At 34.1% G+C, this 12,669-nt stretch overlaps 1 protein-coding gene across 6 annotated transcripts; it reads left to right on the top strand.

The window, feature by feature from the left end:
* Window positions 1–3,840: 3,840 nt before the first annotated feature.
* On the top strand, window positions 3,841–11,772 carry LOC122056616. Of its 6 annotated transcripts, none has more exons than XM_042618675.1 (23): window positions 3,841–4,001; window positions 4,685–5,218; window positions 5,357–5,465; window positions 5,540–5,621; window positions 5,716–5,796; window positions 5,890–6,024; window positions 6,125–6,213; window positions 6,566–6,730; window positions 6,810–6,915; window positions 7,014–7,119; window positions 7,199–7,312; window positions 7,443–7,615; window positions 7,693–7,810; window positions 8,040–8,264; window positions 8,689–8,879; window positions 8,961–9,128; window positions 9,371–9,476; window positions 9,643–9,780; window positions 9,914–10,072; window positions 10,155–10,358; window positions 10,434–10,628; window positions 10,692–10,763; window positions 11,484–11,772. In XM_042618675.1, the coding sequence occupies exons 1-23, from the start codon at window positions 3,954–3,956 to the stop codon at window positions 11,595–11,597; spliced, it is 3,432 nt and encodes a 1,143-aa protein (XP_042474609.1). In that variant the 5' UTR covers window positions 3,841–3,953; the 3' UTR covers window positions 11,598–11,772. The 6 variants fall into 6 exon arrangements, with proteins under 6 accessions (XP_042474609.1, XP_042474608.1, XP_042474602.1 ...); XM_042618674.1 differs by having other exon boundaries at window positions 6,125–6,246; window positions 7,202–7,312; window positions 7,452–7,615; XM_042618668.1 differs by having other exon boundaries at window positions 6,125–6,246; window positions 7,202–7,312.
* Window positions 11,773–12,669: the final 897 nt, after the last annotated feature.

The following is a 12,669-nucleotide window of genomic DNA, read 5'->3' as shown; positions in this document are numbered from 1 at the left end:
CTGTTCGTGCCCCGTTTTGGCCAGGAAAACTGCTGGTTCTGCACTTGCTAATAGGAAAGGCAACTAAATTAAATCCAGCAATACCAATAGCAAGTGAAACCTATAATTTCTCTAGCGATTAAAAGAAAGACTCCTATTAAACTCTTAACAACCTTACTATCCTTCCAAATTCCTAAAACCCAGCAAGAATCGTGATTCCCTTCTAAAACAGATCTGATGTCCAGCAACAGCAACAGAAAACAAGAAACACTTACTTCTTTTACCTTTCTATTCATCCTAATGTTGTACAAAACTAAAGCAAGGAAACCAAGCCATTAAAAATCCAACAGAACTCCCAAATTAGAGTTATCCACACCCATTGCATGGCACAAACCTAAATCCAAATTACTCAACAATAAGATGATACCATAATCAACCTAACAAATTCGGATTTAATGGTCATGGCAGCAACCACTACAAGCAACCCGAAACCACAGCTCTTCCCTTGTTCCAGATCAGTTGCCCTATATCAAAAAGAACAAACATGCCTAATTCATACCATTAGTTTCCCCTCTTTGAAGTACACGGCAGTAAACACAAGGAAACTTCAAACAAATCCGAAAGCAAGGAAAACAAATCAAAGCTCGGAACTACTCCTACTGCAGGTGAGAAGCAACTCACCTCTTGTTCTTGCACTTACAACCGTAAGAGACAGCTTCTAGGGCTTCGGAGAAACTCATGATCTCGGCCTCTTCTTCGCGTCTTCGAGTTCTCCTCGTCGAGGTGATCACGCACGGTGAAGACCGGCCGGAAAAACCCTTAGCCGGCGCCGGAGGGAGGAAACCTAGCTCCGTCGCCCTTTCTTCCGCCGAGAGCAGAACATCGCCTCGCCACGCCGCGCGTGCGTGAGAGGAGAAGAGATGAGAAGGAATTAGGTCACGGGAAATAACTTAAGTCCTCTCCTTATAACTTGAGTTATTTTTGGTTCCAACTATAGCTTATATATTTTCCGCTGCCTATTTAATTAGCAACGATCGCTAGCCCAGTTGGTCCGTTAGGCTTTGCTCGAAGCCAGCGGTCTGTGCTTCGATTCTCAGTCGCGCCCCTTTTTCTTCAATTTATTTCAAACGTTCCAGCTACTGCATATATATATTTCGCTCCATATAAGGTTAACAAAAATCGTGTAGCTCAGCTGGTTGGGCTGGTTTCGGCTCGGGTCGAGGTTGTGGATTCAAAACTTGCCTTCAACATTTTTTTTTTTTTTTTAACTTCTTTCTCTGGGTAAAAATACCAAACGAACTCCAAAAATTATGTAAAAATACTCTAAAAATTTTTAAAAATCTCTAGAATATTTTAAAGGTATTTCCAAATATTTTTATGGACTTTTAGAACTTGAAATAGGGAAAATTGGGTCGTTACAATCACTACATCATCTTCTGAGTCTACTCGTTACAATCCGTATTATATAGTAAAAATCAGAAAATATACAAGTCATATAATGAAAAATTCATATATCAAATGCTCCAAACATATGAAAAATAATAAAAATTAAAAGACTAACTAGCATCAAATGTGCAATACATCATTCTCTACTAATATATTAAAAATAATTAGTCCGGCAAAGCATCATAGCAAGAGTTAAAACATAGAAACATATGTACAATTAGTCCTAACTATACATCATTCTCTACTAATATATTAAATAACAAATTTAACACATTCATGATTAACTGCCTCAAATGTGCCAAAATTCCTAAATTTTGCACAACCTATAAAACTCTAACCTAGAGTCTTTCTTCTTATATTTTGAAAATAAGACTAGAATACTCTAGCTTATAATCCATCCAAAAGCATACGCTTATCTTTACCTGCTAATTTTCTTAAATTATTTTGTTTCAACTATATTGGCACAGTCTATAACCTTCTAGAATCAGATTTAAATATTCATTTTCAAGCCAACCTTATACCTCGAAAATACCTCAAAGTGTCAACATTGTAATGATTGAACTAATCACTCTTCCAAAGGTGGTTGATAACTACTCTCCCAAAGGTGGTTGATACATCTTATACCCAATTTAGTGGAATGGAATCACACTCTTAAGAATTCTATACATTTTGGAGTTCCTTGGGTTTATAATGTATTCATTAGAGATGACTTCTTGATATCTTCCTAAAGGCCCTCTTAGCCTTGACCTTAATAGTTTCATCAAAGTTATCTTTCTTTATTACCTTAACGGTATGTCTAGACCTATGGTTAGTTTTATAGTCAAATGAAATATTAGAATAAATTAGCACACTTTCCTTAAACTTTAATTTGTGCCCTAATCCTTTTTATCCTTACACAGTGTGTTCCTTTTTGGACTCAGATCCATTTACCAGTCTTTTAAAATTATTTTTCAATTGATCAAGTCGGATCTCTATGTACCTACATGTACCTCCCTCCATATCTATGAGATCGACACTAAGAAAATCGTTAATATAGCAGATCTATATTTTAGTCATGATAGTACTTGTTTAGTCAAGCAAGTGAAATCACATATGTCAACTTTCAAAATAAGGTAATAAACACACTTTTTGTTTTTTTAGTTTCTTCATAAATCTAAAAAATGATAAAGATTTATATTTCTTAGATTGATAATATAGACACTAGAAATATCACGTAAAAGGAGGATAATTATGTTTATAAATTTTAAAAATAAATAGTTAATTAATTTTTAGTGATAAATAATTGTCTATTAGAGTTATTAATTATATATATATATATATATATATATATATATATATATATATATATATATATATATATATATATATATATATAGGTAGATTACAAATTGTCAATAAATTATAATAATTATGGATTAAAAGAAAATTATAATTTTCACTATTATATTTTTATAGATAATTTAAAAATGTCTTCTAAATCTAAATTTTATGATCAAGGTGGAATTGAAAAAAATATGATTTTGATAATCGATCAAATTAGAATCAGTATCTTATTGGACCGTGCGAGAAAAATCCAGTATTATCCATTTCACGTATTTAAGTTTTATAATTCCACAAACTCACATTATATTCTCATTGTATCCTTCCCTTCTCTTAATGTTAAGTTTTTATCAATTAGTTCACAAATTTATTATTCTTAATTTACATTGTCAAATTTAAATTTGAGACTATGGATATATCAAGGAGGCTTGTAAAAATATATTAGTTTTGATTTGGAGTGATTTGGAGGTTTCTACGTTCATCAGTTTCGAACAAAATTGACTAGTAGATCTACACCATTTAAAAATTTAAAAGATTAATATTTTTTAAACTAAAAGAATTCTAAGAATTTATTGATGGTGTTATTAGTATCATTATCTTATACCTTGTAGATTAATGAGACTTCCAAAAATAGATCAGTTTTGATTTAGAGCTATTCAAAATTTTTTAAGTTGATTAGTTAATTTTGTCTTCAACTGAAAATTAAAATGAAAATTTTTCTAAAAGCTTCCTTTGCCCTCAAATTTGAATTCAGTCGCGTAAATTTAGAATAGTAATTTTTTTTCTAGATAGAATAAGAATTTGAACTTGAAAAATAAGGAAGAAATATGAGATGTGATTTTATTAAAATTATGGAAGTGGAATTGAACCGAACCGGCCGTTGAACTAGGAAGGAAACTGGTTATTCAACCGATCTGACCTGCTCAAATTTCGCATTTGATGAGATCGTCGTTGTGGCAACGTGTCTGGAACGACCATTTGAAATATCTCTCTCTCTCTCATTATTTTATTTATTTTACTTTCCGAACTAGCCGTTACTCTCCGCTCCACGACCCTGCTATATCCACACTAGCTAGTCAATCCCCCACCACGTCCCCCACTCTCTCTGTCTCGCTCTCCGCTGCTTGTTAGCTGAGTTTTAAACCCTAATCGGTTATCCCTGCAAATTCTTCTCCTTTCTCCCTCTGTCTCTAAGATTCAACCTCAGAATGTTCACCGAAGGGCTAGACGAGACGGCCATCAGCTGGATTAATCAGGCATGCTTAATTCTCTCTCATCCCTCCTACGCACATCATTAGCCCATCCTGTTTCTCGCACTTCCTTGTAGCAGTGACCTTGAATGAAGATGCTTCCTTTTTCACATTTTCAATCTTGGTTCAAGAACTGAAAGTACCGTTGCGAGAAGTTGATAGTTGTGATTTTATTGCATCAGTTTGTTTGATACTTCGATTTTCTCATCTCTCTGGTGAGTTTGGATTCTTTTGTTTCGGGAGAGGAACTTTTTCGATGGAGTTCGTAATCGTTTATTTTGGTTTTTCTTGCTGTTTCCTAGTCTTTTCCTGCCTTTCTTTTTGCCCTGCACTGGTTTCGTTGTCTGCCTTTTGGTTTTATAATTATGTATGTTCACGTTCTTTTTTGCGTGTTGACTTTTGTAATACTGCTGCACTTCTTTGGTTGATATAGCCGGTGTAAAATTCTTTCCTTTGTTGAAGATTACCTTTCTTAACATGGATTTTCTTGGAGAATTTTCACAATTGTAAGCACCTTCCATTTTTACCTTTTCTGATTTTTTTTAATATATATATTTTTTTACATCCGAGTCTTCTCGGCTCCACATTTATTCCTTTTGGCTTATATACTTCAATGCATCTTACTTACTGTCATGATTCAAGCGGTTCTATCTGGTTCGTAATTATTTATCTACGTCTGAATGTAGCAGGGATCAAATGTTGCCAACAAGTCTCGTTCTCCTCTGACGGAGAAATATTCTCTGGATTCAACTGTCTACCAACAATTTCCATCCAAATGCAATACGTCGTTCTTATCTTCAAAAGTCTTGCCGCCTGTAAAATTCCAATCAGTCTTGCTTAGTCCGCACTCTCACTTGTTGGTAGACTCTGAGGAAGAAGAGAGTGTTTGTTCGGTTCCGGAAGGCTACTACGCCAATTACTCTGACACCTTTGAGGGACGTTTACGTTCTAGCGGTGATTCTGATCTCTTTGAGAAACCAGGTCAGGGAAATTTTGAGGAAGAAATCATGTCTGGTGAATATTTGAGCTGCGAGCCAGAAGGAGAAACAGGTAGGGAACAGAGGCCAACTTTGATTCGTGGGATTTCAAAAGAGAATCTACGGGTACTAATAGAAGAAAAAAATTCATCGGATGATGAAAAGGTGAAAAAAAGTTTGAATGCTAACACAGTCTCAGATGCATTTTCCCTGGACGATGAACGAAATGGCTTCCCCAATTCTCATGTATAAATTTACTCCTTATCCATCACTGCTTGAAATAAGATTTTGACAATTATTTAATGATTCTTCTTCTGATTTATATGTATTTGAACAAACTTTGTATATTATGGTTACAAGCAATTGTTTTGGTTTACATTTCAGGTTCATAGTTTAGATGAATTCATGGCTGCGAATTTTCAAGAACTTGGAACACCCAGTGCTCCTCCCATTTTGGCAAACAGAAAAGAGTGTAGCACCTCAAATTTAGATGGTAAGGAATGGGTGTAACATTCATATAACACCAATTGAATTTAGAGATAGCTAATTGTTGCATATACCCATTAGGTGAAAACAAGGTTAGATTAAACACCGACGTTTCATCTGACAATCCAATACAACCACAAGAAGTTGGAGAGACTTCAGCAGGGTGAGATTTTCAGCTTAACAAACTTTATTTTGATCAGGTATTCTTGTTTCATATATTAATCATAAATCAGAATCTAAACTTATTGTGTATGTAGAAACCTACTCGTGGAACAAAATGTGCATGCTCCTATGTCTGAAACAAATTTGGCTTCCCATATATCAAGCTACAATACCAGGTTTCTACAAATTTTTAATATCTCAAGGGTGATGAGTGTTTTATTCCATAGTCAAACCTTTAGACATTTTCTGTTGTCAATATGTTGTTGCAGTGTCCAGAGTGCATGGCAAACATTTATCGCTTACGATGCATGTTTCCGTCTGTGCTTGAATGCATGGGCAAGAAACTGCATAGAGGCCCCAGAGTTCCTTCAAGATGAGTGCATGACTCTACGAAATGCATTTGGGTATTTGTTCAATAATTTATAATAAGTTTGATAATCTTGAATGTTTATTGTTCAATATTTGTAGCTTTTTTGTAGGAGTAACATACTCTTAATCAAACAGATTGCAGACTTTCTTGCTGCATCCCAGAGGCCAAATACTAGGAGACAGAATTCATGATGAGAGAAAAGAAGGAACAAATGTTGCTAAAGGTAGGAAAATCATTGGACAGCTGGAGGTAGAAGGTAATCTTTTTTCAATATACTTTCACTGTAAAACAATCTGGACAGCTCCGTTTGAAGTTTGCATTACCACTAATTTGTTCATTAAAATCAGTGACTGGACTGAAGAACTTTTTATCGGACAAGAAACAGATTATATATACTGTCTCTCTTTTTCGCTTCAAGAAGCACTGCCTAGTTGTATATTGCTTAATTCTGCATGTTTTACCCATTTTTTTTAAAAAAAAAACAAAGTCTATATTGGTCAATCTTCGAGAGTTAAATTCTTCATTATTATTCGTTCATGCAATATATAAACCATGAATCTCCTTATTTATTACAGTGAAAAGGATTCGTCTTCTAGCTAAAAGAAGAAAGCTGCGATCTATTTCTTCTCATAGAACATTGTATATGCAAATGGGTGCGGATTATGTTAAGAAAATGTCAGAGATTTTGAAGAGTCAAATTAATTTACTAAGAGCAACCTATGAACCAATTGCTTCTGAAGGTTATTAAACAAAAAGTTTGCACCTATTCGCAATCATTTTGCAAACATGTGCTTAATAATAATCTTATACTTTTTGAAGAATTTATGCATTGTTTTCTACAATTGAAGAACTCCAGTAAAGATGCACCTAGTGAATCAGGTTGTAGTGTGTGCTTGAAACTTGGCACCGGTGATTCTCATATTTTGTAAGTTCTAATCCTTGTCTTTCTAACTCCAAATCCTGATTTAGTCTTAGATTTTCATTTTATGGGCATGCAGCGCTCATCTGAAAGTTACTTTTCAGTTATCCAGAGAATCAAGGAGATTCTATTTTGATTGAAGTCCAAGATATAAATCAGGTCAACCATGGTCATGCTACAATACCAATTTCATCTCTCATTGAAAGTCATGTATGCTTCTGTTCAACCTTCTTTTATGGATTCTTCAATAGAGTAATGTAAAACATACTAATTCTTTTATTCTATAAAGCAGGGAGAAGTAACCAAATGGTTCCCTCTATATTTAGAAGAACATGGTTGTGTAGGAAAGCTTCAGCTCTCATTCACTATCTTTCACTCTTCTGATAAGTTGGCTTCTACAAAGGTGTTTCTTATTGGCCTTTTGAGTATAAACATTCCTTTAGTTTCAGTACGAATGTTGAGATTACAAGTGTTAATGATTTTCATGTTGTGCTATGTTAAGATCATAATATGGCCATATTTTTTTGGTGTAGATGTTGCAGGGTGGTCCAGTTGTTGAAACAATGATATATGATTTGGTACTAGAGGCAGCAATGAGAGCTCAAAATATTCATTCAAGGAATTTACATATAAATGGTCATTGGAAGTGGCTTTTAAATGAGTTTGCTGATTATTATGGAGTATCTAATGCATATACCAAGCTAAGGTAATTGAACATAATGTAACAGACATGACAGATACTTAATTTTTTTTAATCATAATTCTAGTTTCAAAACCTTATAGGTTTCTTTCATCCATCATGAGTATTGCAACACCCATAAAGGAATGTTTAGAGCTTATACATGAAGTTCTTTTACCCATCATCAAAGCTCGAGGAGAAAAAAGTCTAACTAGACAAGAGGTATTGGTCAGCATTGTGTGCGAGCAGCTTAGAAATTAGAAACTGTCAATTGTTGAATTTAAATGGATGTTGCTTTAAGTTAAATAAAAAAAGCATTTTCAGAGAATAAGATTCTTGATTAGACAGGAATCACTGATTTTGTTTCCGAATGATCACTAGATTGTGTTCTCAAATTGATTATAATCTTCGAGTCTTGTGGATACTCATCTATTTTTTTTGTCCATCACAGAGAAGCATACTACTGGATTGTGAAGATCAAATTAACAATTTGTTAACTACTACTTTTGAGAACTACAAATCATTAGATGAACTCTCACCAACAGGACTATCTGATACTTTTGGCATAATTCTGGTGTCTGCTGCACCAGCTTTACTACCTGCTGTACAGATATTCACCCTTTTGCATGATATACTCTCCCAGGAAGCTCAAAATATTTTGAGAAATTATTTGCAGGTAGGTCATCAAAATATATTTTTGATGTCTCGATTGTCTCCTTGTTATTTTACTTGTGTAACAAAATTGACCATTTCTCAAACAACCTTGTAGATTTTGCAAACTATTTAAATTTTTTGTTAGTCTCTTCAAAGAATTCATACAATCCGAAGGCATTCATGACAAAACTTGAACCATACATTGAGTTCTTTCAAGCAGCCAATACAATTTTTTTCTCCAAGCAAGCTAGATGCTTGAATATTTTGAAGGTTCTGCATAGTATATTGCCAATATCGTTTCCTTCATTGTTATAATTGCCAAGACTCTTTCATGGTTATATTATTATTCACTATTCATTACCATTTTTCTTGAATTCCATACCAAATACTTGTGGTCCTCTTTGAAATATATGAGATGCACATCTTACCAAGATTTCATTTTACAGATTGCTGCAGCAAAGCGGTGTAGGCGACATATGGTGGAGACTGATGAGTTTATCTCAGGAAATTGTGATACACTGTACACAGACCCTATGACTGTCTCAACAACATACCTCAAGATGAAAATGCTATGCTTGAACATAAGCAACGAGATTCAAGCAGATATCAAGATTCACAATCAGCATATATTCCCTAGGTATTTGATCACCTAATGTCATCTATAAGGCAATAGAAATACTCACTTGATAAATATAAATATTTGTTTTTCTTTCTCCAGTTCCATAGATTTACCAAGTATTACTGCTTCAATATATAGCACTGAGCTCTACAAAAGGCTCAAAGGGTTTCTTGCAGCTTGTCCTCCATCTAACCCTGCACAGCATGTAGCAGAGCTACTGATTCAAAGTGCTGATTTTGAAAGAGATCTTGACTCATGGAACATCAGGTATGTAATTATTTTGTCTCATGACTACGAAGTTTGATCTATTTAATATATTGCATCATTTCCAAAAACAAGTTGAATGCTACTTTGGTCGCAAACAAGTCAAACTCAGATACACATTCTTGTTAGTAGGAAAAAAAAATAGTGGTTCCTTGATAGGCAAAGAAACTGCATGTTGCACTTATGGCTTTGTTATTTCGTTTCTAGTTTGATTAATAGAAAAGTCTGGTGTCTGTCTTCTTCAGGTCAGTCCATGGAGGTTTTGTTTCAAAAGACTTGTTCCACCACTATATATTGGTTTGGATCCAAGATACTCAACTTCAGTTACTTGATCTGTGCAAGTCAGAGAAGGTTCCTTCCCACATTAATTTTCTCTATGCATACTAAACATTTGATATGTAGCAACTAAGATAACAGAGTCATGTCTCCATGGACATCATTTCAAATCTGAGCTTGCTATCAGTATCTCTGGTGCTAGACTTGGGAAGTAATTACTAACTTATGCTAGCTTTTGCAGATGTTATGCTCAGATGTATCCCCAAGTTTTTCAACCTCAACATTTGTTGAGCATATGTATGAACAGATTGCTAAAAGCATAAATGACTATGAAGTGGTTATCAGCAGATGGCCTCAGTACTTAATGGCTTTAGAAAATGTTAGTCATATCTTTTGGAATGCTTATCTGTAGTAGCTGTTTTCATTTTCTTAAAAGAAAGCACTAGCTTGCTCCATTTCTTGAAGATTATTCTCAACCTAGTTACCATATTTTTTTATCATGTTACTTATAGGCTGTTGCTGAAGTAGAAAGAGCGGCACTTAAGGCACTAGAAAAACAATATAATGAGATTTTAATACCTCTAAGAGATGGGATCCCAAAGATAATTGAGAAGCAGGTGCAAAGGCTTACAAGGAGACAATCCATATCCTTTTATGTTGTACCCAATCAGGTAAGTGTCTTATGTCTAGGCTGGAATCCTTTGTAATAATGGAAAGAAAGCTAAATTTATTGTTGTATTGGATTCCTTGCAGCTAGGAATCTTTTTGAACACACTCAAAAGAATCCTTGATGTGCTACATCCAGGAATTGAGCATATTTTAAAATGTTGGGCATCGTGCTTAACAATTGAGGGCGGAAATAATATATTTGGTGAACAAATGAATGGATTCACTGTCACATTAAGGAAAAAGTATAAGAAGTATATGCAAGCAATTGTAGAAAAGCTTGTCTGCAATGTGAGATATTTTTGTCTGCAAATGAATGGTTTCAGATAAATACAAATTTTTCTTCTCATTAATGATTTCATGCAGGCACAATCTAACCGAACCACCAGACTGAAAAGAATTCTTGAAGAAGCAAAAGAAGCAGCAGGTGAATCTGAGATTCGTGACAGAATGCAGACATTATGTTTGCAACTAACAGATTCAATCCATAATCTTCATTGTATCTTCACAAGCAGGATTTTTGTTACAATTTGTCGTGGTTTCTGGGATAAAATGGGACAGGTACAAAAAGGCCCTATACAATTCACAATTACTTTAGTATATTTCTAACTTGTTGCCCATCAGATTATCCTGACATTTCTCGAAAGCCGCAAGGAGAACCGTATATGGTATCGAGGATCTGATTATGCTTTAGGGGTAAGCAAAAAACTTCTTTATCTCTTTCAAATTTATTAAAATCTACATTTGTGACTCTCAAATTCCTCTCTATATTGTGGCACTTTTAAAATTAACATCCAATCAATGGACAGTAACATAATGGCACGAAGATTGAGTAATCAGACCATTGTTCGGGTTGTTATAGGGGTGAAAATCAAGAGTGCAAGACTCTGACGCCTCGCTCCACCCTCCTTGAGAGCAAAGTATCTCTTTGTTAGTTACACAGGTTAAATGCGGTCTTCTTTAGGCACAAATGTCAAGGGGTTTCCTCGTTGAGAGAAAAGTATGAACCTATTCTAAGTAGCACATGGTTAAGTGAGGTCCTCTTGACGATACTAGTATGAACCTATTTTATTTTTGTGACCATGATCAGCACTATTCTTGAGTTCATGTTAATAGATTGTTGTCATTTTCAATAGGCATTAATAGTAGTACCATAAAGTGTCATCTATCCAGATCAGTTAGAGTCGTTTCTTGTATATGACAGCCATTTTTCTTAAAGTGCAAAGTTCGTATGAACTTTTATGTCATCCTTCCGGAAGGTGCATACAATATCTCCTAGCCATTGAATTTGTCATAAATTATTTATATAATTCACCTTCATCAATCTGAAGTACCTGGAGTTTTGTCGAATTCTTATGCAAATTTATTTTCCGTCAACTTATCCATTTATTTTTGAATTGATTAAATTATATGCAGATCTTGGATGATCTCTTCGCATCGGAAATGCAGAAATTGCTTGGGAAATCATTGCAAGATAAAGACTTGGATCCACCTCGTTCAGTGATTGAAGCTCGGTCCATTCTTTGTTGAAAGTGAATATCCAGCTTGTCAAGTATTATTAGTTATTTTCTCTGTTCCCAAGTGTACAATAACAATTCTTTATGTATTATATTAGTCCATCTCTCTGTTCTTATCTAGAACAAAGTTAACTATTCTGTTTAAAACAAGGCTCAAGTAAAAAAGTAATAGTTGGATCATTCTTTAAGATTGACATGAGATATAATTGTAATAAAAGAGACCACAAATTGTTGTGATAAGAACCACACCTTTGCCTCCAGGAATGCCTCTACATTTCCAACATGGGAAGAAAATGCAAAAAATTATAAATTAATATTTTCAATAATTAATGATATGATTAGGTGCTTGATAATAAATAAAAGAATATCATCTTTAAGAAGTCCATCTAAATTTAGAATTTTTTTATGATTTATATTTTTCCAAGTAAAATATCATTTTTATATTTTTATGATTAGATGCTTTATATTTTTGATATTTGCATATTTTTATGATTTGATGATAAGGGCATCCGTAGTCGTAAATCTATTAAAGAGGTTTATGCTCTGTCACATTATTATCATATCAAAAATTAAAAACCTTACTTCTTTTAAAAATCACTCTCTATTATCATAAAATCTCTCTCTTTTAAAAACTCCACTTCTTTTAAAATTCTCTCTCTATCCTCTTTCCACTATTTATTTTATAAACCCGGTCCCAAGATTTTGATACAGGTTTATAAAAAAAAACTATAAACTGCATGCTATAAACCTCCCACTGCAAATGCCCTAAGTCCATCTAAATTTTTTTCGCCATATTTTGATATTTGCATTTCATGTTCGAATAGTAGGAAAACATGAGATCATTCATGTTGGGATCAATCAACTGGTTGATGAGTTAGAGAGGGTGAATAACGATAATATATATAATTATAAGTTCCAATTCTCTTGCTCTTGGGGTAATATTATAATGGTTAGACCCTCCAACAGATTAAGGGGTTTGAATTTCAACTACAGCGTACTATAGGATCCTCTAACGATACAATGCTAGCTATCTAGATGGGTCTACATAAGTGCTTCCCTATTGACTCGGTGCTTTGGTAGAAAAT

The sequence above is a fragment of the Zingiber officinale genome, chromosome 1B (assembly GCF_018446385.1).
Source record: "Zingiber officinale cultivar Zhangliang chromosome 1B, Zo_v1.1, whole genome shotgun sequence".
Classification (NCBI taxonomy): domain Eukaryota; kingdom Viridiplantae; phylum Streptophyta; class Magnoliopsida; order Zingiberales; family Zingiberaceae; genus Zingiber; species Zingiber officinale.
This window is presented reverse-complemented; position numbering and strand designations above follow the sequence as displayed.

Bases quoted from the DNA above. Each gene is read 5' to 3' on its own strand.
- LOC122056616 (XM_042618656.1), top strand. From the start codon at position 3,954: ATGTTCACCGAAGGGCTAGACGAGACGGCCATCAGCTGGATTAATCAG. The intron at 4,002-4,684 runs GCATGCTTAATT...TGAATGTAGCAG, and splicing joins CCATCAGCTGGATTAATCAG to GGATCAAATGTTGCCAACAA. The intron at 8,265-8,688 runs GTAGGTCATCAA...TTCATTTTACAG, and splicing joins TTTTGAGAAATTATTTGCAG to ATTGCTGCAGCAAAGCGGTG.